The sequence below is a fragment of the Pleuronectes platessa genome, chromosome 2 (genome assembly GCF_947347685.1).
Source record: "Pleuronectes platessa chromosome 2, fPlePla1.1, whole genome shotgun sequence".
Lineage (NCBI taxonomy): Eukaryota > Metazoa > Chordata > Actinopteri > Pleuronectiformes > Pleuronectidae > Pleuronectes > Pleuronectes platessa.
Genome location: NC_070627.1, coordinates 17,274,788 through 17,299,342, shown reverse-complemented (window position 1 = coordinate 17,299,342; position 24,555 = coordinate 17,274,788). Strand labels below are relative to the sequence as shown.

General features: G+C 40.3%; 1 protein-coding gene across 1 annotated transcript; it reads left to right on the top strand.

The window, feature by feature from the left end:
- Positions 1-26: 26 nt before the first annotated feature.
- mapkapk2a (MAPK activated protein kinase 2a) lies at positions 27-24,383 on the top strand. Its single transcript, XM_053435562.1, has 10 exons — positions 27-853; positions 13,027-13,166; positions 18,525-18,589; positions 18,788-18,867; positions 19,009-19,135; positions 19,424-19,499; positions 19,581-19,705; positions 20,646-20,731; positions 20,854-20,934; positions 22,578-24,383. Exons 1-10 carry the CDS (start codon positions 617-619, stop codon positions 22,725-22,727), a joined length of 1,167 nt encoding a protein of 388 aa, XP_053291537.1. The 5' UTR covers positions 27-616; the 3' UTR covers positions 22,728-24,383.
- The last annotated feature ends 172 nt before the right edge of the window (positions 24,384-24,555 follow it).

The window sequence follows — 24,555 nt, the reverse complement described above, 5'->3', positions numbered from 1 at the left end:
TCCTCTCTCACCTCGCACTTCTCCTTTAAGCGCAGAAAAAGCCCCGTCCATGACGTCAGCAGTAAAACCTGCTCCGGCTGGGTGTCTGTCGCTCGCTCGGGGACTGAAGTGAGTTTGTGAGGCTGCTAATCGGGACTTTTTCCCTCCTCTCGTCTCGTCTGTCGTCTGTTGAATGTTTCCTCTCGTTTCGTAGCGTCGCTGTTCGGCTCGTGTGTGGTAAAGTTAGCGAGTCCGTCCCGTAGCCGATGTATGGGCCGTGTCAGTAAAAGTTCCCGAAGTGCTGTTTGAGGAACCGGTGGACGGCGGACACCACCGGAGATGGATAAGCTAACCGATAGCCGAGTTGTTAGCCGAGAATCATAGGTCAAGAATAGGATCGAGCTAGCATGCTAGCAGCTAGCTAGCATAGCATTTTAGCGGCTAAGTGACTTTGTTAACCTGTAACGTCCAAACTAGTATCGGTGACCCCTCGGGCCTGGCAGCTTCACAGTGAATAGTTCGCCGGAGACCGGCCAGACCCAACCAAAGGACCCGGTGTTACTTAGAGGAGAGGAAAGGGGCTGAGGAGTGTTATCGAGAGGCGGCTGTTGTTCATCTCTCAGCCCGGACCAGGAGCATGCTGTCCAACGCACAGAACCAGCCGCTGTTCCCCAACCCGGGGCAGCAGAACCCGGCCGGGCAGCAGAACCCCACCGGCCAGTTTCTGCCCTACAACGCCAGACCCAACTTACAGATCAAGAAGAACGCCATCACAGACGAATACAAGGTGACCAGCCAGGTGCTGGGGCTGGGCATCAATGGAAAGGTGCTTGAAATCTTCCAGAAGAAGACGGGAGACAAATATGCGCTGAAGGTAGGTTTGTTTTCGATATATAAACCGGGTCAAGGATGTTAAACCAGCACACAAGTGAGGCTTAACTAGTAAATCTGAGCGTCCCGGAAGAAAAGAGCACCCCTGAGGTGTGGGGCTCAGCCGACGTCACCACATGTGATGTCAGTGGGCCTTTCCAGACTTTCTCAAGTCAGCTTGTACCTTTACTGAGGTGTAAACACACAAGTCAGTGCAATAACAATGTACCTGCATTATTTTACCTAATCAATTGCCTCACGTTTACTTCAGTCATTTGTTCAGCAATTGTTACTTCCTTTCTAAATTTTAATAATGATGTCGTTTTTTCCAGGAGATAAGATAATAAAATAGATAGAGAAAGTGTCAACCAATACCGTTTTTATAGGGGAGATGCTGACATAGATTATTACTTGTCAAAAAGACCAATAATTGATATTTGGAAGACGTATATTTACAATTGCAGTAAAAATGAAAGTACCCACAACATCACACAAAGTCTATAGACACACCCGCCATGTTGTCCAGATGTTTCCATTATCTTGTTGAACCCATTAATGTCAACAAATAACAAACATCTGTGTATAATGTAATACACTTCAATAACAACACAGAACATATCCTCCAGTTGATTCATCACCAACCTAAGTACGTCAAATAATGTCCTTTTATTTACAATAATTGTTATAACGTGTATTAACATCACCATAGAACATTGTTGTTTTTTGAAACATAGAAGATTGTGTTATTTTTCCCATCTTCTGCCATTTCTGTTGCCTTACCTTCAATACACAGTTTCACTAGATGACTGTAGCTGCTCTATTGTGCAAATGTGTTCCTCTGGCTCATCTGTTTACACATTAGTCTTCAGTGTTGATCGGCTATTACTCATGATGTGCAACCAATCAATCTACGGAGTGGTGTCCTCAGCCAGGGAAAGGCAGCAGCTTCACAGCCAAAGCAGCATTTTTGAACTATTATAATTTATTAGCAATCAGGGCAAAAAATTGTATGAATCGTAAAATATTGCATTGGAATCAATAGTCGGCCGGGCTGATAATCAATGGACCACGCATATATAGAATAGGTCAAAAGAGGCAGTAGGCTCGACCTAAAATTAATACCTGTTACATTTTGTTCTAACACACAAAGTTGGTCTGATCACCGAGTCTGAACAGAAACCTTGAGGTCTGAGTCTGCTTGACATTCTTCACTATTTTCTTACATTTGTTGACTGACTGATTGATGAAAGGAGGTTATCAACAGATAAAGTTTCTTTGTTATGATTAGTTGCTTTTTGTGTGTCATGCTGGTGTTGGACTGTCCACCTTTAGTGTTAATCATGATTAACTTTATTTTATAAATAACACCAGCCACAACTTTATTGATTCGATATAAGCAAGAGTTCTGTTAGTATTTCCTCATATAGAATAAAGTGGTTTCTCCTAATCCAAATTGAGACAAAAATAATTAAGTACGACTGATACTGGATATTTGAGGCTGGTTCCACTTTTATTGGCGTGAAATAATCTAATTAGGATGATTTTAAATTATTAGTGGAGGTAATAGCGGTGTATTTTTTTTTTCTCTAACCGCAGCCTAGAGACTACAAATGTTATTTACCAAACATAGTTCATGCTCCTTTCAAGATATACCGTGGAGATACCATTTCTAAATGACTTCAAGCACCTTTTCCAGAGTTATATTCTGTAAAACAGTTTTCCATATTAGTGCGACGCAGACAACATACTGGAAAAATTATTTAAAAAATCCGGGCTCGTTATAAAGTGACTATTGCAACCACCAAGTTAATACACCACGTTGCGTCACAACCTGCGGGAAGAACCTCTCTCGCTTACTGCTTTAACACAAGCACAGCACTAAGTTTTTTTTTTTTAGTCACCTTATTCAGATGAACATTGGTGCACACACAGTCACACACGCATGGTGAACCGGGCCAATTCATGATGTCAGGGCTTTTTTATATGCATGCGTATATACTCTTTGATTTAAAGGCCTCTGTGATTTTCATTTTGATTGCTCCCTGTACACTCAGGGTTTCTGCAAGTCCTTTGTTAAGTCTAAAAGCATATGATTGAATGCAAATGTAAATGTAATATTTCTTAAATACAACTTTTATATATATCTATTTATATAAATACAGATAACGCCGTTGCTAAACTACAAAAACAAATCACTTTTATAAACCGTATGGTCAGAATTTTATCTGGGCCCACTCAGCTAGTGTGTAGTCTAACAAGGTGCTTTATCCCCAAAAATAGCTACATCTAGATCTAACAAGATCACGTTGTTTCTATTAGTGCTACTTTCATCTAACATGGATAACTTGAAGTTGAATGAGATCCGGATGGAGAACACCAGATTAAGTGCTTTGTTAAAATCTGTGGACAAATAACAAACTTAATGCTCACTGTTCCTCATGCAAGTAAGGAAATTAGGGAACTAATCAGGGACTAAGCATAGAAAGGTATGAGTCACAAAAACAAGAAGCTGCCATTACATACCACTAGCAAATGCCTGTCAGCAAATGCCTGTAAGCAAATGTGTTTCAGCATTCGCTCTGCACTAATAATGTTCATTTTAATAACTCCTGCAACTCTGGTAAATGACCTCCGGACAATGCATGGATCGACAGGTACTGTAAGGGTCACAGGGGTACTGCAGACAATCTTCACCATAACAGATAATACTAAATGTCATAATCCAACCTAAACCTAAATCTACGCTGAACTAAAAACATATCTTAATCCTCTGACAGCCCTTTGAAGTTGTGAGGACGCGCATCCAAATGTCCTCATTTTATAAGGTCTAATGGCTACTTCATTATTTGTAGTCATGTTCAGATGAAATTCCATGTCAAATTTTAAAGAATTTATTTATTTTACAAAAAGTTCGGACTCAAGTTTTCCCTCAACTCCTCTGTTTTTTATACACTTTGTCAGTTTAAACATGTAACAGGTCCTAAATTGCATTTGTACGGGTCTGGAAAAAGTCTAAGCTGTAAGTTCACTGTTATCTTCTCATGCTCTTGTAAAAGACTGTAAGCGAACAGACGGAGACCTTTACTGAATGAACTATTGAACTGTTGCACTTTTTGTTCCAGACGCTGACGTCAGCTCTATGTCATCGTCTCTGTTTTAATAGAGTTGCATTAGATAGCAGGATTAAAAATCGGCCAGCTTGCCCCAAGGTGACTTCACCTTGTGAAACTTTTACTTGTCTCTTGAATAAACGTTTAAGCTAACAATGCCGGAGAAGTTAGTGTCTGTGGGAGAGAGACTAGTACAAGTCTAGAGAAGGAAAGTTCTACAAATTCATATTTTACTACCTTGCAACAGGCTGTGTGGTTTTTGCCTTAGACAAAACCCCACATTTCTGTGTGGTACATTTCTGCGTTGATAGGTTTGCCTTCAAGTGTCCTGTTGCTCAGACGCTTTTGAAGGGTGTGAGGTATCTATGGGTATCGTCTTACGGTTACTAAATTTATATGCACAAAAGAAACCAGGTTATCAGGAGCAAAAATGTTATGGCCACAAGCTGACTGAAAATAGCACTGTTACCAACAGTTTGTGTGGACAGTAACTTTATAAGAAGAAAACTTATTTTATTAAGTTCAGTTCTAAAATATATCCATTTATTTGAAGGTATACTTTAAAATACTGGAGCATTTTAAAACTTTGGATAGTGCTGGTCAAAAACTATGTAGAGATGCCTTTCTTTTACATAAGTTGATGTTGATATTTATCATAATAAATGTTATTTCTTTTAAGTTTAAAAACAGATTTTTGCTCGTAGGTGAAGGTTGTGGAGAATGACAAACACGTGATAAACAGCTAAGCTTTTTTCAATATGAACAAAACATTTTTCAATCTAAATATGTGTTAGACCACCTCACTGTGACTGTACAACGTGTTTGTGTGTATATATATATATATATATATATATATATATATATATATATATATATATATATATATATATATATATATATATATATATAAGTATATATATATATATATATATATATATATATATATATATATATATATATATATATATATATACTGCTAAAATTGCAGGCGCTGCAATTGCATCCCTACACCTAACAGTAGTCAAGGTACTGTTGGCTATGACATGAAGGGTGTGTTCGACCCTCCAAGGATCTCCCTCCCCAGACCATCACTGATTCACTGCCAACAGTGCTGTGTGATGGTACAGCCAGCATAACGCTCACCAAGGCATCTCCAGACTCTTTTATACCCATCACATGTTCTTAGTGTCAACTTGCTCTCATCTGCGTAGAGAACAGGGCGCCAGTGGCAAACCTGCCAATTCTGGTGTTCTCTTGTGCATGCCAATCGTGCTGCACGGTGATGGGCTGTGAGCACATGTCGAAGATATCGGGCCCTCATGCCACCCTCAGTTTGGTCAGAAACATGCACACGTGTAGCCTGCTGAAGGTCATTTGTAGGGCTCTGGCAGTGCACCTCCTGTTCCTCCTCGCACAAAGGAGCAGACACTGGTCCTGCTGCAGCTTTAACTTCTACTACCCGGTCCAGCTCTCCTTGTGTAATGGCCAGTCTCCTAGTATCTTCTCCATGCTCTTGACGCTGTGCCGGAGACACAGCAAACCTTCTTGTGACTGCACGTAGGGATGTGCCATCCTGTAGGAGCTGGACTACCAGTGCAACCTGAATGGGCTGCAGGTACAGCCTCATGCTACCAGTAGGGACAAGGACACTAGCAGAACACAACTCTATTCCCTTTTTGTCTTGCTCTGGCCTCCAAAGCCTGTTGCAGGTGAAAATGATTCACAATCACATGTTCTTCCTAAATGGATCCTGAAGTTTAACCGACTTAGTGTTATACTGTGACATGTTAAAGTGTTCCCTTCATTTTTTTTGAACAGTGTTCATGTGCTCCATGTTTGTTTTTGTGAGCGACGCACACACATACACACAAAGGCTGAGAAAAGAGGAACTGGGACCATTGAACAGTTCAAATGGAAATGTTTCTTTTTTTTGACAGTTATTTTTTTCCATGGGCCATTGAAGAGCAGAAGAATCTAGACTCTGCTTGAATTACATATTCAAGTTGTGTGTCTTACCACTGACACCTAAAACAATATACATTGATATTGCATTCAGGCTGTTTGTGTGATCAAAGGTTAACACAGAGATACAGAGGAAGAGCTCGGCCCATTCTTCAATCATGAGATGATGAGAGAAAGGAAGGAAAAGGAGGGAGGGAGAGAGGAAGGAAGAGGTTCTGTGTTGGCACTCTGAATTGGGTATGGAGTAGCTTCTCTATGGAGTAGCATCTGTAAGAAGTATTCTTTGTCATGTATAACATTAAACTGAATATTTTTTAAACTTCTGTTTAAAATTAAAGCAGCCATATTGAGTTTTGTAGGCAAAATAATCAGTTGCAGCCCTATAATATTTAACATTTTTGTTGGACATTTGGATTCTCTGTATGAATAACCATGTTCCTCGCTACAGATATCATATTCTGTACTGGGCAAGTTTCTTCAAAGTCACACATTTTAAAACTTTTTGATTTGAATCAAAAACTAGATTTAGCTTTACAAATTGAAACGGCTCTGGACGTAGGGTGAAGGTGTAAGAAAGTCGTGAGTGAGTCCTTCATGTATGATTTCCTTTTGAAACAGCAACACTGTGGAACAAGTGATGCCATTTAAACTGAGTGTGGTTATAATCACTGTAATCAATTCTGCTTGTGAATAGGCAGAGTCTTTTAAGCGAGGGACAAGATTTTAGGTCTGGAAGCCTTTTAGTTTGTGTTTCCAGTTTGCCTAATCACATTTGACCAGCCTTTGGCTGCCCGCAGGTATAGAGACGGTGACGAGATTAAAAGAGGTATAACACATCATAGACCGAAATGCATCGGCTATAGACTTTCTATTTTATCTGTATTCAGATTCAGATAGCTGTTAGTAGTGATACCTAAAATAAGTACTCAAGGTTTAATAGAAAGTAGTCGGACTGGAAACCGTTTACGGCAAATAGAAGTCAGTTTTGGTGTGGGTATCCGCTGTCTACACCGACAGTGAAGATATTAGCTGTTGCCCAATCCGTCGACAGACAATAGTCACAGGGCTCACAGACTCTGATTGCCATCTGACTCTTCATCTGTCACACGGTCTGTAGTTACAGCCTCACATATTGCAGTATACATGTGGGCCTAAGACAGCAAAGTCTGTTGTCTATTTCTGTGTTAAATCTCCTTTGTCCTTTGGTTGCAGAGGTTAGGGATGGTACATGCTGGACTGTCAATAACTCAGTGGGCAGTGAAGGGATCTGTATTACAGTTTATGGTACTTAAAACTGTATTGTTTGTCAACATTCAGGCAGAACTGTTACAGGCCACTCAATGTAATAAGAGCCTATTTGTCCCTTTTTAAGATAATGTTTGTTTTACATTTGTCATAAACAACCAGATTATGTGAAGTAAAAGCTCTTTGGTAAACATGTATATTAGTGATTTAAGCTCCTTTTGACATAATGTGATTTACTTGGACCCCCACACTGACCGTGTCTTTGTCTGTTGCCTCCCTTTCTGTTGAGGGAAGTGTCTTTGGAAGGATGTGGTGTTGCGGTTGTTTATAGAAAGACCCAGAACTAGCTCGCCCAGTGTATATGTGTAGAGAGTAGTTTCCAAGCTGATGCAGCACCCAGTCATGCTGAAACTCATGTTTATGAATGACCGTAAACACTGCTTTTAAAAAACTTTAAGTGTGTGTGTGTGTGTGTGTGTGTGTGTGTGTGTGTGTGTGTGTGTGTGTGTGTGTGTGTGTGTGTGTGTGTGTGTGTGTGTGTGTGTGTGTGTGTGTGTGTGTGTGTGTGTGTGTGTGTGTGTGTGTGTGTGTGTGTGTGTGTGTGTGTGTGTTTTCTCTATGGGTCTCATGACCAGTTTCCTAATAAGGAAGCTGTTTTTTACCGTAAAGGAAGTTCTTTTTTTTCTGTTATCCATAGTAAGTTCATTCACTGCACTACATCCTCTGTTCCCCTAATATGAATATTAGCCAACTGTCAGCATGAAAAAAGGAAAGGTGATACATTTTCTAACAATGTTTTCCAAAATTGTAATGCCCAAATTGATTATTAAAGTTCTCATTGATCTATTTCACATTGGTTAAATTTGCAGTTTTTTGTGACTGTGGTGTCTAAAGCTTCAAACATGATGGAAAAGATATGACAACATTAAAGGAAGAGTTGACTCCTTACAACTATTTGACTGTTTGATGCTTGCTTTGTTTTTTCGCGTTTCTGCATTATTTACCACATTGTCATCTATCAACAACTTCCCAGCTCAATGTGCCAACCTGTGTCTTAGTGAGGAACTTCCTGAAGTGTTAACTGGTTGTCTGCCAACTTTTCTGTTACAGGCTTTTCAAGTTTCCTCCGCCAAGGAGGTTATAGTTTTGTTTGTTTCAAAGTTACCAGGATTGCGCAAAAACTACTGGACACATTAGCCCAGAGCTTGTTGTAATGACGTAGTGTGTGTCAGGGAAGAGCTTAATTTAATCCATTCTGGATCAGAGGATCTGCATCCATGAGTTTTCATTCACTTTCTATAACTTTGCGGGGATACACTGTTTTTTTCTTGACCTTTTCATTTCCAAGGGAATATTTCATGGAACTTAATTAAAAGTTGCCTTTCCTGAGAACACACACACACACACACACACACACACACACACACACACACACACACACACACACACACACACACACACACACACACACACACACACAGAGAGATATGTGTTGGTCCTGTGAGGCCTAGCAGATGTCTTTAATCAGATCATGTCCTATTGACACAAACATGTTTGCTGCTTCACTGAGTGTCAAGCACACACTGGCACACTAACACACACGCACAGAAACATGTCTTTAGGTACATTGTTGTTTAACCCTTCTTATCAGCTTGAATGGCTCTTCTGATTTCGGACTAAGCTGATCATAACTTATCTCTCTGCGGCACAGAGTTGCAGTGCTTTATCATCTTCATTGTGATTGTCATCTTACTCCCATCCCACCTCCCACTGTCCTGACCTGGGTTTGGGAGCCTTTGTGTTTGCTAGAGGAAGTGTATTGTGTGCACATCTGCCCCCCTCGTCTCCCTCATTCTCCATAAGCTTCACTGTTTAGCATCAAAGGGCCAACAGCAGTTTGGGGCTATGCAGTCACACAAGCACCAGCAGAGGGTGATGGGGGTGTGATCTCATGTGTGTTTACAATTGAGTAAAAAAGATGGTGTGAAGTCTTTTTTTTCTGGAGGGCAGGCTACTATATTTAGGTGCGCTAATATTAGTTTGAAGGCATGATTCTTGTTTCCAGCACATGCGTGCACGTATGTCAGCCTGTTAGTTCCTCTTAACACTCGGATATCAGAGCAGTCACAGACATCAGTTTTACAAGTAATATCATTACATGTGCTGCCCTGTGCATAACATAGTAAATCTAAAACCTCTCATGCTGTTACTTATTATGTAGTCATGTCAATTTAGACGTAGCAGTTGGTATGAAGACAACCAGGCATTCAGGTAGCAACGATTTAGAGTACAATAATTAATGTAAGTGTTGCAGCTTATTTCAAGTGTGTTGTTTTGTGGCCTTACATGTGCAACAATACATAACATGTTTGGTCTGTGTAAGCTAAGTGGTTGTGAAGAAAACAGAACTTTGAACAGGTCAATTATTTTTTTAATTAATTCAGGGACCATAGCAGCATTTTATTTTCGATGCAAAGACTCTTGTGTATCCAGAATGGTAGAACTGGTTCTTTTTTTTTTTGGGAGCATTTGCATGATACTTGTGTACTTCAGAAAGAAATGTTAATATGTCTAAAATACAATTTGGTCCATCTATGACTCTTCAGAGGGACATGCTGGGTTAGAAGATCTAATCAAAATCAGTCACACATTTACTGTGTGTCAATAGTTTATGTAGGCATAGCACCTTTCAGCCTATATTTTTTAGATTATGCAGAAAACACTGATGTTTTTTAGTGTTTTAACTTTAATAATTTCAGTTATCTCTGTATTAATGTTTGCATTAGTATTATTTTACCATCTATAAGTAATCACTTTAACAATAATGAGTTTTCTGCCTTAGTTTCATCTTATTTATTTAAAATGACAAATGTCATGCTATTTTTTTTAATGGCCACAGAAGTTTGGCTCTCAGCATTAGTGGGTGAAAGTGTCCCAGGATTCCATGATGACACTACATCAGTTCTGTCCCATGCCTCGAGTGACCACAAGTTCATGTGTCTGTTTTGGATCTTTTTCACTCTGCTGTGACGCAGGAGGACCCACCCTTGTTTGCTCTGTCCTTAAGGGTGGTTGAACTGTGCTCTGCGATCAGTGATGAGATAAAGCAGAGTAATACAACACTAGGCCATTCAAGCTCTTCGTGGTAACAAAGATGGTCACTTTTTTATTGGTCAGTCACTCACTCCTGAGACTGATCTTTCTCAGAATAATTATTTATACATTTTTTAACATGCCAGCACATAAATTCAATCGTCAATATTAGTTACCTCATTAAATATATCCCAGTAAAGCAGTATGTATGTATACTTTGGTGGCTCATTCTAGTAAAAAGACTGAACACACAGCACCACAACAAGAAATCCAGCTGCACAATCACAGAGCTGTCTGCAGTGAACTCTGCAGACCAAATATAATCATATCCATAAAGCATTCAGAAGCCTTGAATGCAAAACCGATGCAGAGAGAGTCTTAAAATGTTGTAATCATATATCTGGCTGTAATTAACATGTACCTGAAAGTTACCTTTTTATGTTGCTCATGCTGGCATCACAGACGGTGTAAAGAAGGTCTGCCAAGGTGTCCGAGGCTATAAGAAACCTTGATGACAATGAAGCATGTGCATCGCTTCACATTTCGTCTGAAGATTTAAAATATACTGGTCTATAAATAAACAATAAGAAGGAGAGCTTAGCTGGCTAGGGGGACTGTAGCGGGATTGCTCGCCTCATAGCTCAGGAGTTTGCGGCTTTTGGCTGGTGTTGTGGGATATTAACCAGGATGGGATGAAGGAAACAGCTAGACTGATTAAACGGAGCACATGCAGCAGATTCTACTACTATCTTCGTATACAACAAGTTGACTTAATAAGCAATCATGGCACAGAACTATATCCTTATGTCACCTGTACATTTTGAACTAAGCAGTGATTCATCAGTACTTTTACCTTTTCGCTTAAAAGGTCTGTTGGTCATTTCATTTTGATGAAATTCCAATAATAAATGTCCATTTGTCATTATTACTATACACAAAAAAACTGGAAAACCTCTTCTTGTTTCAGCTAAGATGGGTTAAGGCATTTTTCCAGTAGAAGTGTGTCCTGGTTGAACTGGGTGGAGTCCTTTTTACTGAGTTAAAAGAAAACTTCATCATACAATGGATTGAGTTGGGTCTGTTTGTATTTACACACACATCCAGGTTTCAGTCCTCTGATTTCTTCAACAACATTGTGTGGGAATCCTGGTTTCAGTAGATTTTCATCTCCCATTTGGTGGAGATGTGTGGTCATGGGAACATTTAGCTTTTTGTAATGTTCAGACACAGCTTTCCCTGTCCTCACTGCCATTCCCCCTCTGCGATCCAACCCCTCATAAACAAAGTTACTTTTATCACTAATGCACTTATGATTATGAAGTAAGTAATGCCACCAAAATAAAGTGGGTAGGGTAGGAGTCTAAATACTGACCTGTGGTTTAACAGTTTATCACGGCTCAAGTTTCCAAGCTTTGTCTGTGTATGTAAATGTGTAAATCGTGCCAGGCCACAGCAGAGTGAGTGCTGTGAATCTCCCAGCTCTTGTTGCGCACTGTTATTTTGTGACCGTGGGTAGGGTTGGAATGTAATACACGATGAGACGGACAGACGACAGCTCATTGTCAAAGCTACAAGGCCAAATTCCTTCCACTGACTGACAAGGATATTTTTAGATTTACATGTGGGACTGTATTCTATAAAGTATAATTAAATATCTATAAACAACCAGAGGTGCTTACAGAAATTAACATTAAATTATCACAACTTCATAACATACTTGAATGTTGAATCAATGTCGGAGAAGAATAAAAATGAGGCGTCAAAGAATATATGATGACAAACTGGTGCTTGGTGCATTGATGTAGTGCCCCACACAGAGGGTGCTACGTTCACACACCAGTTGAGAGACAAAAATAAAAAAATATTTTCACTGTTCCGCCAGCTGATGGCAGCACTGCACTTCTGACTTGATGTTGACTTGTGGTGTAAAGTACTAGTGCAGAGGTCTTCAACAGGGGGTCCGCGACCCCTAGGGGGTCCGCAGAGGTACTGCAGGGGGGGTCGCGAAATGTTTGGTTGAATTTTTTATATTTTTTAAATTTTTTAAATTTATTTTCTAACCAATTTTCCCCCCACAAATTTAAATGTGTTTAAATACACATTAACATTCACTGGACATATTGTGAGGCTGATATGACCCTCTGCCTGACAACCTCCATCCATCCAAGGTTAGATAAGTTGTGTGCTACCCATCAGGGTCCGACATCTCACTAATGTGGGAGTATGTGTGGCATCCACAGATGGCTTGAGGATTCACTGTCTCTTCTACATGTATGTTTAAAATTAAAACATGAAAATGTGAATTACTTTAATAGCTTAGTCTTGTATTCAAGATTTATGTTTCTAAATGGCAGTGGCATGGCCATCCTGTACCATGCACATGCTTAAATTAAAAACATGAATATATGAACCTGTGTAATATTTGAATAGCTTAGTATTGAATGCACAATAACAGGGTAGCTATGCTTATATATGGCACTAGGCCTAGTTTAATATAAAACACAAGTGTATAAAATATATATAATAGGGGGTCCCTGCTCCATCTCTCCACCGGTTTGGGGGTCCTTGACCTGAAAAACGTTGAAGACCCCTGTACTAGTGGCATCACAACCAGGTTTTCGGTTCCCTAGTCTAAGATGTTTATTGTGGGAAGGAAATGAATAGTTACAGAGTAATGCTAATTTGTAGTAAACTTTAATATTGCACACATATGTTTGTCTTTGATATTAATTAGCCTCACCCTCCATGCTTCTGTTCTTCTGTCCAGATGCTACAGGATTGTGCCAAGGCCCGTAGGGAAGTGGAACTCCACTGGAGGGCGTCGCCTTGTTCCAACATCGTGCGCATCATTGACGTCTTCGAAAACCTCTATCAGAGCAGGAAGTGTCTGCTTATTGTGATGGAGTGGTGAGTGCATAATCTTGGTGACACACAAACACAAAAATGTTCGTCATTGCGAGTTTGAGACTAAAATTAACAATCATGACTTCATCTAACTATATACTCCTGACAAAAACTATAGTTCCCAAGTTGTTGGTTGTCACAGTGAAATCAGACATGTTTGTAGTTTGGTTGGTTACAAATGGGGATGCTGATGAATGATGAAGCTCAAGTCAGTCTTTAAGCGCTGGTGAGATACTGGTTATGCCAAGCTTTGTTCTTAGCCAGGTTAATTATTGTAAATCTGTTTTGTATGACCTGAATAGAAAATGAACCATTTCTTTTAAATGAGCCTAATATAGTTCCCATGTCTTTTGTATTTCCACTTCGCAACACTTCAAAGCACCAAACCCACATCTTGTCACACGTGCCTTCATTAGGTTTGTGGTTAGCATTGAAAAGCAGAGGTAGTGGTCCAATACACTCGCATCGCAAAACTACTGCCACTGGTGACTCATTTCCTTGAGAACATGAACTCAGCAAGATTTGCCTAAAATGAATAGTAGCTCTTCTGACGAAACTAAAAGGTTTCCAAGAATGTCACACTAGGTCAACCCTTCGACTACAGAAATTGGGTCGGTCTGATGAGGCTGTTTAGGATTTAACCCATGTTGTGTAAGAGGCCACTAAAGCTTTTTTCAGACATCACCTCTGGGTAAAGTCCAGGGAATTGTCTATGGGGTTTACGCAGAGTCTGCCTTACACACGTGCACAAAACAGCGGGAGGTTCTCTGCACAGACGCCCTCACAACAGCAAGAAATCCTTCGCAGTATTTAAGCGAGAGGTTGAGCAGACAGAGGCAGGAAGTATCTGCTGCTGCGTACTGTATATCAAATGATTTTGTTCACAGCACCCGACCCCGTCTTCAACTCTTATCACCACAAGCTCTCCTGACATCTTTGTAGGTGTCTTTTACGTGTATGACACAGCGTTGTCTTTTTTTTTTCTTTTCTTCCCCACTCGCTCATGGTGAGTCTAGTGGAGGATTCCCCGCTGTGTTAACATATGGACTTCTACGGACCTTATACTAATAGGTCAGTCTGATAAAGTCCGTAGAAACTGCGGTGCCGTGCGTCAATGTCTTTAAAAAAGCAATTGTACTTGTAACAATCTGAGCAGCCGTGGTTGTCTGCTCAGATACGAACAAGTACAATTGCTATTTTGGTTACTGTAGTCCGGTGCTAATCACACGGCTGGTACCTACCAGTCAGAATTACTAAACAGATTATGGTGCCTCATTTCCTTGAGGATTTATGACATGTTGGCTTGTTTTTTCTTCATGATTTAATTATCAGGTGATGTAATTGGTGAGGGATTCGGAGAGTCTCACTAGCATACAAAACTTCTCACAGCTGCAAAGTGTAACACCATATTTGAGACCAGTGTAGATTTATCTGTTCCCAGGTATATAGCTGCTTAATTTCCCTTGATCGCTGTAGTAAACGCTAATGGTTCCTTGGAGCTAGCAAAGTCCTGAATGGTCTTTCATTGAAAGTGGACTTTTGGCTAAAGCTCTGTTTTATGCCAACTCTGAAAATTGCCAGAATGTTTAGGTTACTGAACCATTTGGGAATATGGCTTAGATTTTCACTGCAGTCATTCACTTACAGTGGAATTAAATTTGGTGAATAATACAAAGACACAGCACTAAACAAAAGGGGGAGAAGGACTGAACCACATCAACAGCATCAACAACTATGAACTTAGTAGTGATTGATACTGATGCGGAAATTGATAACAGTTTCTATCTGGATCCAGAGCTTCATTATAGGACTGTTATTAAGGGCGCTTTATCAATTTAGCTATATCTTGATAATGCGCCTACATAAGCAGATGCACAACACATCTTCACACATGATCTGCTAGTGTGGAATGTGAAACCATTCAATCTGCAGAGTAAGTGTTCTCTCTTACTTACTCTCTTACTCACTCTTATCTCTGAGGTTCAACCAGTTCACCTCAAAAGTTACACTCAAAACACGCACCCTGACTAATAAAGGGATTAAGAACCACTGACCATTTTTTCCACTATAAAACAAACTGAACTTCCTAAGATCATGTGCTGCATTTGCACCATTGGCTGTTCTGATAAACATGGGCATTTCATTTTGTTGGGAAAGTCAAGCTGTTGAGAGATGAACCAACATTTTTGCTTTTTTTTTCAGTAAAGGGAGACACATTCGAAATATAAATCATGACTATTAGCTAAGCATAAGTCAACAAGACTTGTGACTCTAATGCCCGTAGTTTGCGTTTTTTGTGAGTGTCCGAGTAAAAATGTCACTTTGTTGTAGTGTATGATGTGCAGTCGGTTTGGTGCCTTTGCAGCATAAGCACTGTTTGAGCCAATGAGGTAAGAAGTAGAACTGTTTTCCTTCACTGGCTCTCTCGGTCCCTCCCCACTCACAGAGTCCCTGTGCGCATTCATCAGCTGATCTCGAACATGCCAAGCAGATGATGAAATGATAAAAAAAATGATCCTCTTAGCATTTCAGTTTTATTTCAAAGATGGAGCGGTCTATAGCCCATTATTTTAAAAAGGAGCCAGGTAGAGGAGAGGGACAGCTAATGAGAGATCCTGACTTGAGCGCAGATGATAAGAGAGCAGACTGCATTTAGAGTACAGGTGCAGGCAGGTAGGTTGGCTAAAGCAGTACCTGTGTTTGCTACACAACAGTGCTATACTGCTTGTATAGTAACCACTGTGGCCCGTCCACTGCAGGCAACTCTAAACTTGCAACCGGGTCAACGAAATGCATCAGAGATTAGATTTATATTGAGCAAATATCAAGTTGCAAGTCAATCTTTAACATCAATACAAAACTGCAAAAATAAGACAACCGTCCATAAGCATACAAGATTGATGGTTAATACTAAAAAAAAAAAAAACGTGTGAATAAATAATGTCTTGGTGTGGGAAAGTTGGTGGCACCAGTCTGACCAGTGAACGAGACGATTCAGGAGCCCTGCTGCAGAATCAGTAAGCTACCAAATACAAAGTGCTGGAAGTGACAGTTAGCACTGCATCTTTTTAACATTACAGCAAATGTGTTCTTTTATTCAGCATGCATTTTTTTAATTTATTTTTTAAACCTTTGTTCAATATTTTGCATAAGTACGTCTTATCATCCCTGCTGCCAAGGTGTTTCCACACTATAAGCAGGTTGTGAAAGAAAGATTTCAAATGTGTAAGGGTTTTTCAGTGTTTCTGCTGTGATGGTGAGAGATATGCGCTCTTAATACTCCCATTCTCACCAAATCATTGAGTATCTATTCTGTTGATGATTCATATGACAAGTGGAGGCCCTTTCATGGGTGGGGTGAGAAACCACAAGCTTATCTTAACGTTTGACCACATGAGAACAACCATCAAGCCACGGTAGGGGACCTAGGCAGTTTGCCAGCAGTCTCACAGTTACAAGAAAGTATGAAATTGAATTAAGTGTAAATATCTTTTTACTTTTTTCCGACAGTCAAGATGGGTGAAATCCTGAACTCCTGTGCTTGTTGCATTGTTAGTTAAAATACATTTAATATCAGAATATGATGCATCAAGCTGCTTTCTGTTTCTCCGTATACAAAAAGTGAATGATTAGTTATGAGAATTGTGTGCTGTGGTTAAGAAGAGCCGCCTCACGGCTCCAAGACTGCGAGCTCTGCCTCCCGTTAACACATGCGAGCATGAAGAATCTTATCATGCATCTTTACACTCTCACACAGAGACACACAAATTCAGCATTGGTGATTCGAACTGAAACTCACACAGTCATACAGGGCGAAACGTAAATGAAACTTAACATCAAGTATAAGCTGAGTGAGATTTTCTCATACATATAATTGAATTCAGGCTCACAACCATTATCTTTGTATTGGACCATGCTTTATAACTGTTTTGTACTTACTTTACTTTATTCTGTAACTCTTAGTCATGGACGTGTCTGTTACTTACACTTAAGTAAATTCATGTTTTTTGTGGATCAGGGGGATACTGAGCAATATTCTCAGTATTATATAAGCAATGTCACAATTGATCACTGTTTGGCATCATCAAAATACAATTGCTAAAACAGTGAAATGGTGAACTCCTGTGTTACTCAGTATGGCTTATTAAATATAATATAATAAAGGTGTGCAATGGACATAGATGTTGTATAAATTGGCCATTAAACCTAAATGTTTGAGCTTTTGACAGTTGTGGTTTCTTTTGTATGATCAACAACATTGGTGAATTGAAAAATAGAACGGAAAAGGGACATGAATGGGCAAGTCTTAAACAATTAAAGTGAGATTCTTCTTGTTTGTCTTGATGTCTTCTGGCCATTGATACTGTCCAGTGATTGTTGATGTTGAGATTACTCGTCAGATAACTGTGTAGTTTTAGATAACCTGCAGATTGCTGTCCTGGTCTATTTCATATGAACCATTCATCCAGTAAAGAGGAGTTGATTCCAGGAGAACTGGATGTGGTTGGAGATACTTGAAGGTGTTTCACATTCCTTAGTTCAGAAATGAAGAGACCTCTGAAAAGAGAAGTGAAGCGTTTCAGGTAACTACAGCCACAATTCAACTCTTATATAACCGTGAGCTGGGTGACTGAGAATCTTTACAGACGATCGCTGGTCAAGCCACAGACCACATCAGCAAATCAGTAAGAGAGAAAAGAAACTCTGCATCCTTTTTACTTCAGAAGAACTTGGTCGTGTTTCATACAGCTGAGGAACAATTGAGCTAGATCATGCATCATTACATGCAGTAATTCTGCCTCAAAATATGATAGTTTTGTGGTTCTGTTTTTGTTTTTTTTTAACCCACAGCCTTTCTTTGATTATTTTTCTTCACTGAAAAATATTTTGCTCAGGTCAATTTCCCCTTTGTGTTTCGTTTCTTGTCAGTGCAACACACTACCGTCAAAGTGTCTGACCAGCTCTCTATATGGAAGAATGATGGTCTCTTGTGAGCTGCTTTCAGACATGCACTGAACTCCAGATAATCTCCTGACATTCTCTGGAGGGGTTGTATGTGAGCACACAAAAGGCCAAGTCAGAGGCTGCAAACTTTCTCCTGAGTCCGAACCCAATCCTGTGGACATCCTCCACAGTTCATGTCTGAAAACAACCTTGTAGACCGGATATGATTCAGTACATATCATTTCAAAGATCTGTTATTGGCCTATTGAGACCTGTTAAACTTCCTTGTGCAATGATTATTCAAGATCATATAAAAAATGACCTGTGTATTAATGTTATATAGACCTGAGCTTGAGAAATAAGATAAATGAAGAGTTAATCTCCTGAAAAATCTAACATCCTGACTCTCTCTTCCAGCATGGATGGTGGTGAACTTTTTAGTCGTATCCAGGACCGAGGAGACCAGGCCTTCACAGAGAGAGGTAACATGATACGTTGGCTTAGTCAGTGAGCATTTCTTACAATACTGCCATATTTTATCATGTGATTGCATACACACAACTGGCAGTTTTTGAACCAGCTGAATATAAAGATCAGCTTGTAATGTACATGACCTTACTGGTGAGGTTCACATTTGCTGGTCTGTTTGACCTAGAAGTTTTCTTGTCTCTTTACTTCAGAGGCATCTGATATCATGAAGAGTATTGGAGAGGCCATTCAGTTTCTCCATGCAATCAACATTGCACACAGAGACGTTAAGGTTTGTATCCTAACTTTTCATTATCACACTGTAATAATAAGTTCTCTTGCTTTTTGTTGAGAAAATAAAGTGAGCTGTGGAAGACTTCCTTAGCTGCTAAAGCTAATGTTTTACTCTTCATTTTCTGAATGTTTCCTGCAGCCTGAGAATTTACTGTATTCGTCGAAGAGGCCCAGTGCCCTGCTCAAACTCACAGACTTCGGCTTTGCCAAGGAAACCACCTCACACAACTCTTTAGCGACTCCTTGCTACACACCCTACTATGTTGGTAAGATCTGATTTCTGAATTTAAACTAATATTCTTACTGCTCCTTGCTTATTAATACCACTTTACACCAAAATTAACAGTTTAATACAGGTAAACTTGCTAAAAAGTCGCTTGACTGGTTTCCCATTGTCAGTATTAGTTTGCCTCTTTTCCATTGCGGACACGAGCCGAGTGTTGGTGTTTTTTTGTTTTTTGACCGGTGGAAAAGGGGCTTAAGACACAGTAAATAAAAGAAGACTTAATACCTTTCTCTTCTCTCTCCCATAATCCCTCCCTTTGTATTTGCAGCTCCGGAGGTTCTTGGCCCAGAGAAATACGACAAGTCATGTGACATGTGGTCATTGGGCGTTATCATGTATATCTTGTAAGTAGTAAATCTCGCATCTCGTCAGCACATTCTTTACTGACTGCAGTAACTAATACTGTCGTGTTTAACCCTCACCAGGTTGTGTGGGTACCCTCCTTTTTATTCTAACCACGGTCTTGCCATCTCTCCTGGGATGAAGAAGAGGATCAGGATGGGCCAGTATGAGTTTCCCAACCCTGAATGGTGTGATGTATCAGAAGAAGGTAAGGATATACACGGGAACTGTGCAGTGCAAGTCTTCAGGTGTATATCGTCTATTTGTGTATATAGGAACCCCAGACCGGAGTTATTAAGCTTTAAAACTCAAACTGAGTCTTTTGTTTATAGAAAAAATGCTAAATTGCACTTTAAGTGATAAAGTCATGTGAAAATTCAGGACACAGTTTTGGCGGCCTCACTCCTACATTAAGATACTTTAATTCACGTCAGAAATAACACGTCAACACAATAGAAGCGTTTCACAACCTTCTAGAAGCAGTCTTTATAAAATGTCACATGGAAATGTGACATACAAGCAGCTCTTAACACTGACTCTTACCAAGAAATAGAAACTGACTCTTATTCGCTGCTGTCAGTCAAATTCACTACAATCGAAAGTGATGGCTTATCTGATTTTCTTTGACTGAACAATAGTTTAAGTACAGTTTAGAGCCTTGATGGCTCATGTATAGGGACACACTGTACCCTAGTTAGCTTAAGTATTCAAACATTTTCTTTGTAGAAAAGATCTCAGTTCATCGCAGACCTCGGCCAATGCCCTTAAAGGGATAGTTCACCTAGAAATGAAAATGCACTCATCTACTCATTACTATATGGATGGAGGAGTGCGTGACTTGTTTGAGTCCACAAAACACTTTTGGAGTGTCAGGTGTTAACAGCGTTGAAGCCAAATCCAATACAAACCGTGAAAAAACAACTATATAAAATGCCTCCATACTGCTTCAGTGATACATCCAAGTGTCTGTAAGCCCCGACATTCACAGTCGACCTGCGAAAACATAACCTCCTTGTCAGAGTTAATAATAGTCCAGTTTATCACCATGCAGAGCCATGGATTCAATTCAATGATTACAATTTATATAATAGTTGCTGTAGTCAAGCTTTTCTTTTACTTAATGTTGTGAACAATAATTATGCTTGCAGCTAAACAACTGATTAGGACCCTCCTAAAGACTGAGCCAACCCAAAGGATGACCATCACAGAGTTCATGAATCATCCATGGATCAATGTAAGAACATGAGCTCTCTTATATATTTCCAGATCACTTTCAATCATAATTTCAACTCAGGTTTTCAGGCTGATGTCCCCTCGGTGAATTAAGATTTTGATTTTATTTGTTTCTTCCTGAAGCAATCAATGGAGGTTCCCCAGACCCCTCTTCACACCAGCCGTGTACTAAAGGAGGAGAAGGACACATGGGAGGATGTCAAGGTGAGGTGTCCGCTTATCTTTATATGTCAGATGTATTTATTTAGTAGTAATTTGAATTGTATAATTGCACGCCAATTACATTTGAAAGATATGCACAATTAGCTTACTAAAGCTTCCTCATGGACATGGCTCCAGACATTTTCAAGAGGGGCTTGAACACAAACATCAGCCCCATAGTATAATGTCTGAGTGAAGGCCGAATTATAGTCCTGCAACTGCACCCGTGGAAGGCCACGCAGTTGTATCGACAGACTCGTTTTGGTTAATGCTTCTCTAACGTGTTGCGCGCGTTGCAACGCAATTCACCGCCAGAACACTAGGCGGAGTAACGTTATTTGTCGAAGACAAAACACACAAAGAAGAGACGTCTTCTTCTTTGTCGACTGTTTATTTAGATCACCACTCCGGCTCGTCATAGCCTATTTCTGGCGGACAAATCGGCCAGTCAGTGACGGGTTATACAAGTGGTCATACTTTTGGATCTCTTCTGCCAAGTGCTCATCTATTTGGTCCATATTCGTTCTTCTAAATCTTCCGTGATTTCCGCGTATTGTGGGGCATGAAACCGGAAACTGGACTCCGGACGGGATGTAGTAAGCAGACCAATCACAAGCCTTGCGGGCATCGCTTTGTCGTATAGTTAGAAAAATTGGCGGACGCACGCAAGCCGGGAGGGGCGTGTTGCGTGTCTTGTGTGCATTTGTGCGTGCGTACAACCCGACTATAAATCGGCCTTGAGCCTACGTGAGAATACAGCAGGATAATATCCAGAACATTCACAGCGAGCGAGTGGCCGTGTTGACTTTCTTTACTATTCTCTCTGTCCCTATTGACACATGTAAAGCCTCCTTGGGTCTCTCAAAGTTATTATTATTATAAATATTATTATTGATGACATCTCTAATACGCTTCTGACACACAACTGAAAAAAAACCCAACAAATGTAAATAACTCTGGATGAATTAGACTGTCATACACATAAAGGACATAGATGAAGAGACAATGAGATTCAAGAAGTATTGGCAATAAGAGCGGAAAATGTGCTGTTAAGAAAAAGACTAGATTTCCACAGCAGATTTTATGTCATATCCTGCATTCTGTACCCTGACATTTTCCTGTTGTTGTGAATGTTTCTGACATTGACAATCTTTGCTACATTCTTTATATGTGAAGGGCAAACTACGGAAAATCTTGTGACCAATTTTCTGGCTTAAAGGGATAGTTCACCCAAAAATTTAAATTCACTCATTATCTACTTACCACTATGCCGATGGAGATGAGAGTGAAGTGTTTCGGGGACTCAAACTCTTTTCAGGTTCAAACGGTGTTGCAATCAAATCCAATACAATTGCTTATAACCACTTCAGACATAAACAAATACATAAAATACCCCCATACTGCTCCTGTTTACCCCTGAAACTCCAAGTGTTTTGTGGATTCAAACACTTAACCCACCCCTCCAATGGAAAAGTGGTGGGTTTATAATGAGTGTTTATTTCATTTTTGGGTGAACTTTTCCTTTTAAAGTGAAATGTCATACCCTGTGCTGCTTGATTGCCTCATTCAGACCAAAGAAGACCATGAAAATAACAGACTGGGTCTGGTTGAGCAAGTTGCCTAATGAGCTCCTCTTCATATTTCAGGAGGAAATGACCAGTGCCCTGGCAACGATGAGGGTTGACTATGAGCAAATCAAGATCAAGACCATCGAGGACTCCACCAATCCACTGCTATCGAAACGGAGAAAGAAAGCCTGTAACACCATGGCGGACCCACATTCTGCTGGCCACTGAAAGATGCAAGCATGCATGCACATATAAACACAGGTTGTAAAAAGGAAGCAATAATTTGTCGCCATGTGATCTGCATTGCATGGATTTTCTCAGTGTTTTATTTTTCATGGCAAATTTTTAGGAGTGTTTGTTTTCATTACTCTACCATTTTAATAAACCCAGCACTCTGTCCCAACAGAGGAGGGTGTTGATCTGTGTTTATGCACCACTGAAGAGATTATGAATTTTAGAAAAGGAGAGGAGAGGGAGACTTGGGAAAGCTCTCTCCTCTCCTTTCCCAGTTATCAGGTTGTGTGCTCAATGGGGTTGAAACGGGACATGAAGCCTTAGCATTAGCAGTAGCTCCCCTGTCGCCCCCCCGTCATGTTCTAGCTCTAGCCCCCCAAACCTGTGAATGTTAAATCAAAAGGCTAAATCCCCAAAAAATTAAGGGAAGGTATCTTTTACAGAGTAACCAGATGTATTTTGAACTGACAAGTAGAATGTAAGGACTCTGTCCCTGACTGTTGGAATTGGCTGGAAATCGTTGCTCGTTGTTGGGATTTGGACTGGGTGTGTCTGTAAGGTTCAGTTTGTCGTTGTGAATGTCGAGCAGAGGCCTATGAACTCACGAGGGCCATGTGCCATTCAGACAGAGCACCTCACTCGTGGTCCCTTTCTCCTTCTTTTAATGTTCTCTTGTTCTTCAGGTACATGGTTGTAGGGCAGAGAAGGAGGGGCGCGTTTAAAGAGCAGAACCTGACTCGTCTTTCTCCTGCATGTAGCTCATAGGAGACAAATTATACTGTATTTTTTCATGGATTTTTAGCACAGGCCTTACTGAGTTTTGCTAAAGCAGCAGATCACTTTTAACCCCTGCCTACCATTTGGTTCAGGCTTTTACCAAATGTTCCGCTTCAGAATTTATAACATTGCCAGATTATATTTCAGGTTAACGCTATGCAGATGTGTTTGTTAGCTTGACGTACTGCCAGGGCCTTTTTTTTGTTGGTGTTGATTTCTGTTTGCAGTTGTGTCGAGCAACAATAGGGAGAGTTTGTGTGTTTTTATGTAAGCCGTAGCGCCCTCTAGGGAGTACATGGTTCAGACTGGTCATTCAGAGTAAACTGTATGTTACACCAGCTCAACTGTCAGGGGCCCCAGTGGGACGGATCGGGTGCAATGCCGCTGTTCTCCAACACTTCTCCTCCATACTTCCTGGAGGATGGACAAGAAGCAGAAAGTACTTAAGAGCTGTTCCTCTTCCCCGAGCAGAGTCTGACGCACCACCAGCAAACTGTCATCACATCCAGAGAGGTCGTGATGGCTGGTTCCTCCTTTGTGTTCTGTTAAGCAGGAACGCCTCCCAGCTCACTTGGGATCAAGTGTTATCACTTCACTTTGTAGAATCACATCCACATTATGTGCCGCATCGCACCTACAAATCTCTCACTGTAAAAATGTTCATTGAATGTTTGGGACAAGGTTCCCTATTGTTTCTTTTCTTTTAAATCTGTTTGTATGTTTTGGTTTTATCCCTATCAACAATTTTTTGTAGTGGAATCACAGATGTGTCTGCCCCCCACCCGCTGCCCCCCCCGTCGTTGAGTCTTTTCTGCTCCACATGCTGTACTTTCTGCTTCAGCTTTGGATTAAAAAAAACATATAAAGCACAAACCTGCTCACTCATCTCGTCTTTTTCTGAATGTGAAATGACACTGCACACAAGTGCACCTGTAGAGAGGCTGTTTTTTTTTTGTGTATATGTTAGAAAGGAAAGCTATACAGGCCATCAGTCCCACAAAGCAGAAAGTGAATTTTAAACAACTTTTTTCTATACCAGTCAATA

Bases quoted from the DNA above. Each gene is read 5' to 3' on its own strand.
- mapkapk2a (XM_053435562.1), top strand. From the start codon at position 617: ATGCTGTCCAACGCACAGAACCAGCCGCTGTTCCCCAACCCGGGGCAG. The intron at 18,590-18,787 runs GTAACATGATAC...TCTTTACTTCAG, and splicing joins CCAGGCCTTCACAGAGAGAG to AGGCATCTGATATCATGAAG. The intron at 19,136-19,423 runs GTAAGATCTGAT...TTGTATTTGCAG, and splicing joins CTACACACCCTACTATGTTG to CTCCGGAGGTTCTTGGCCCA.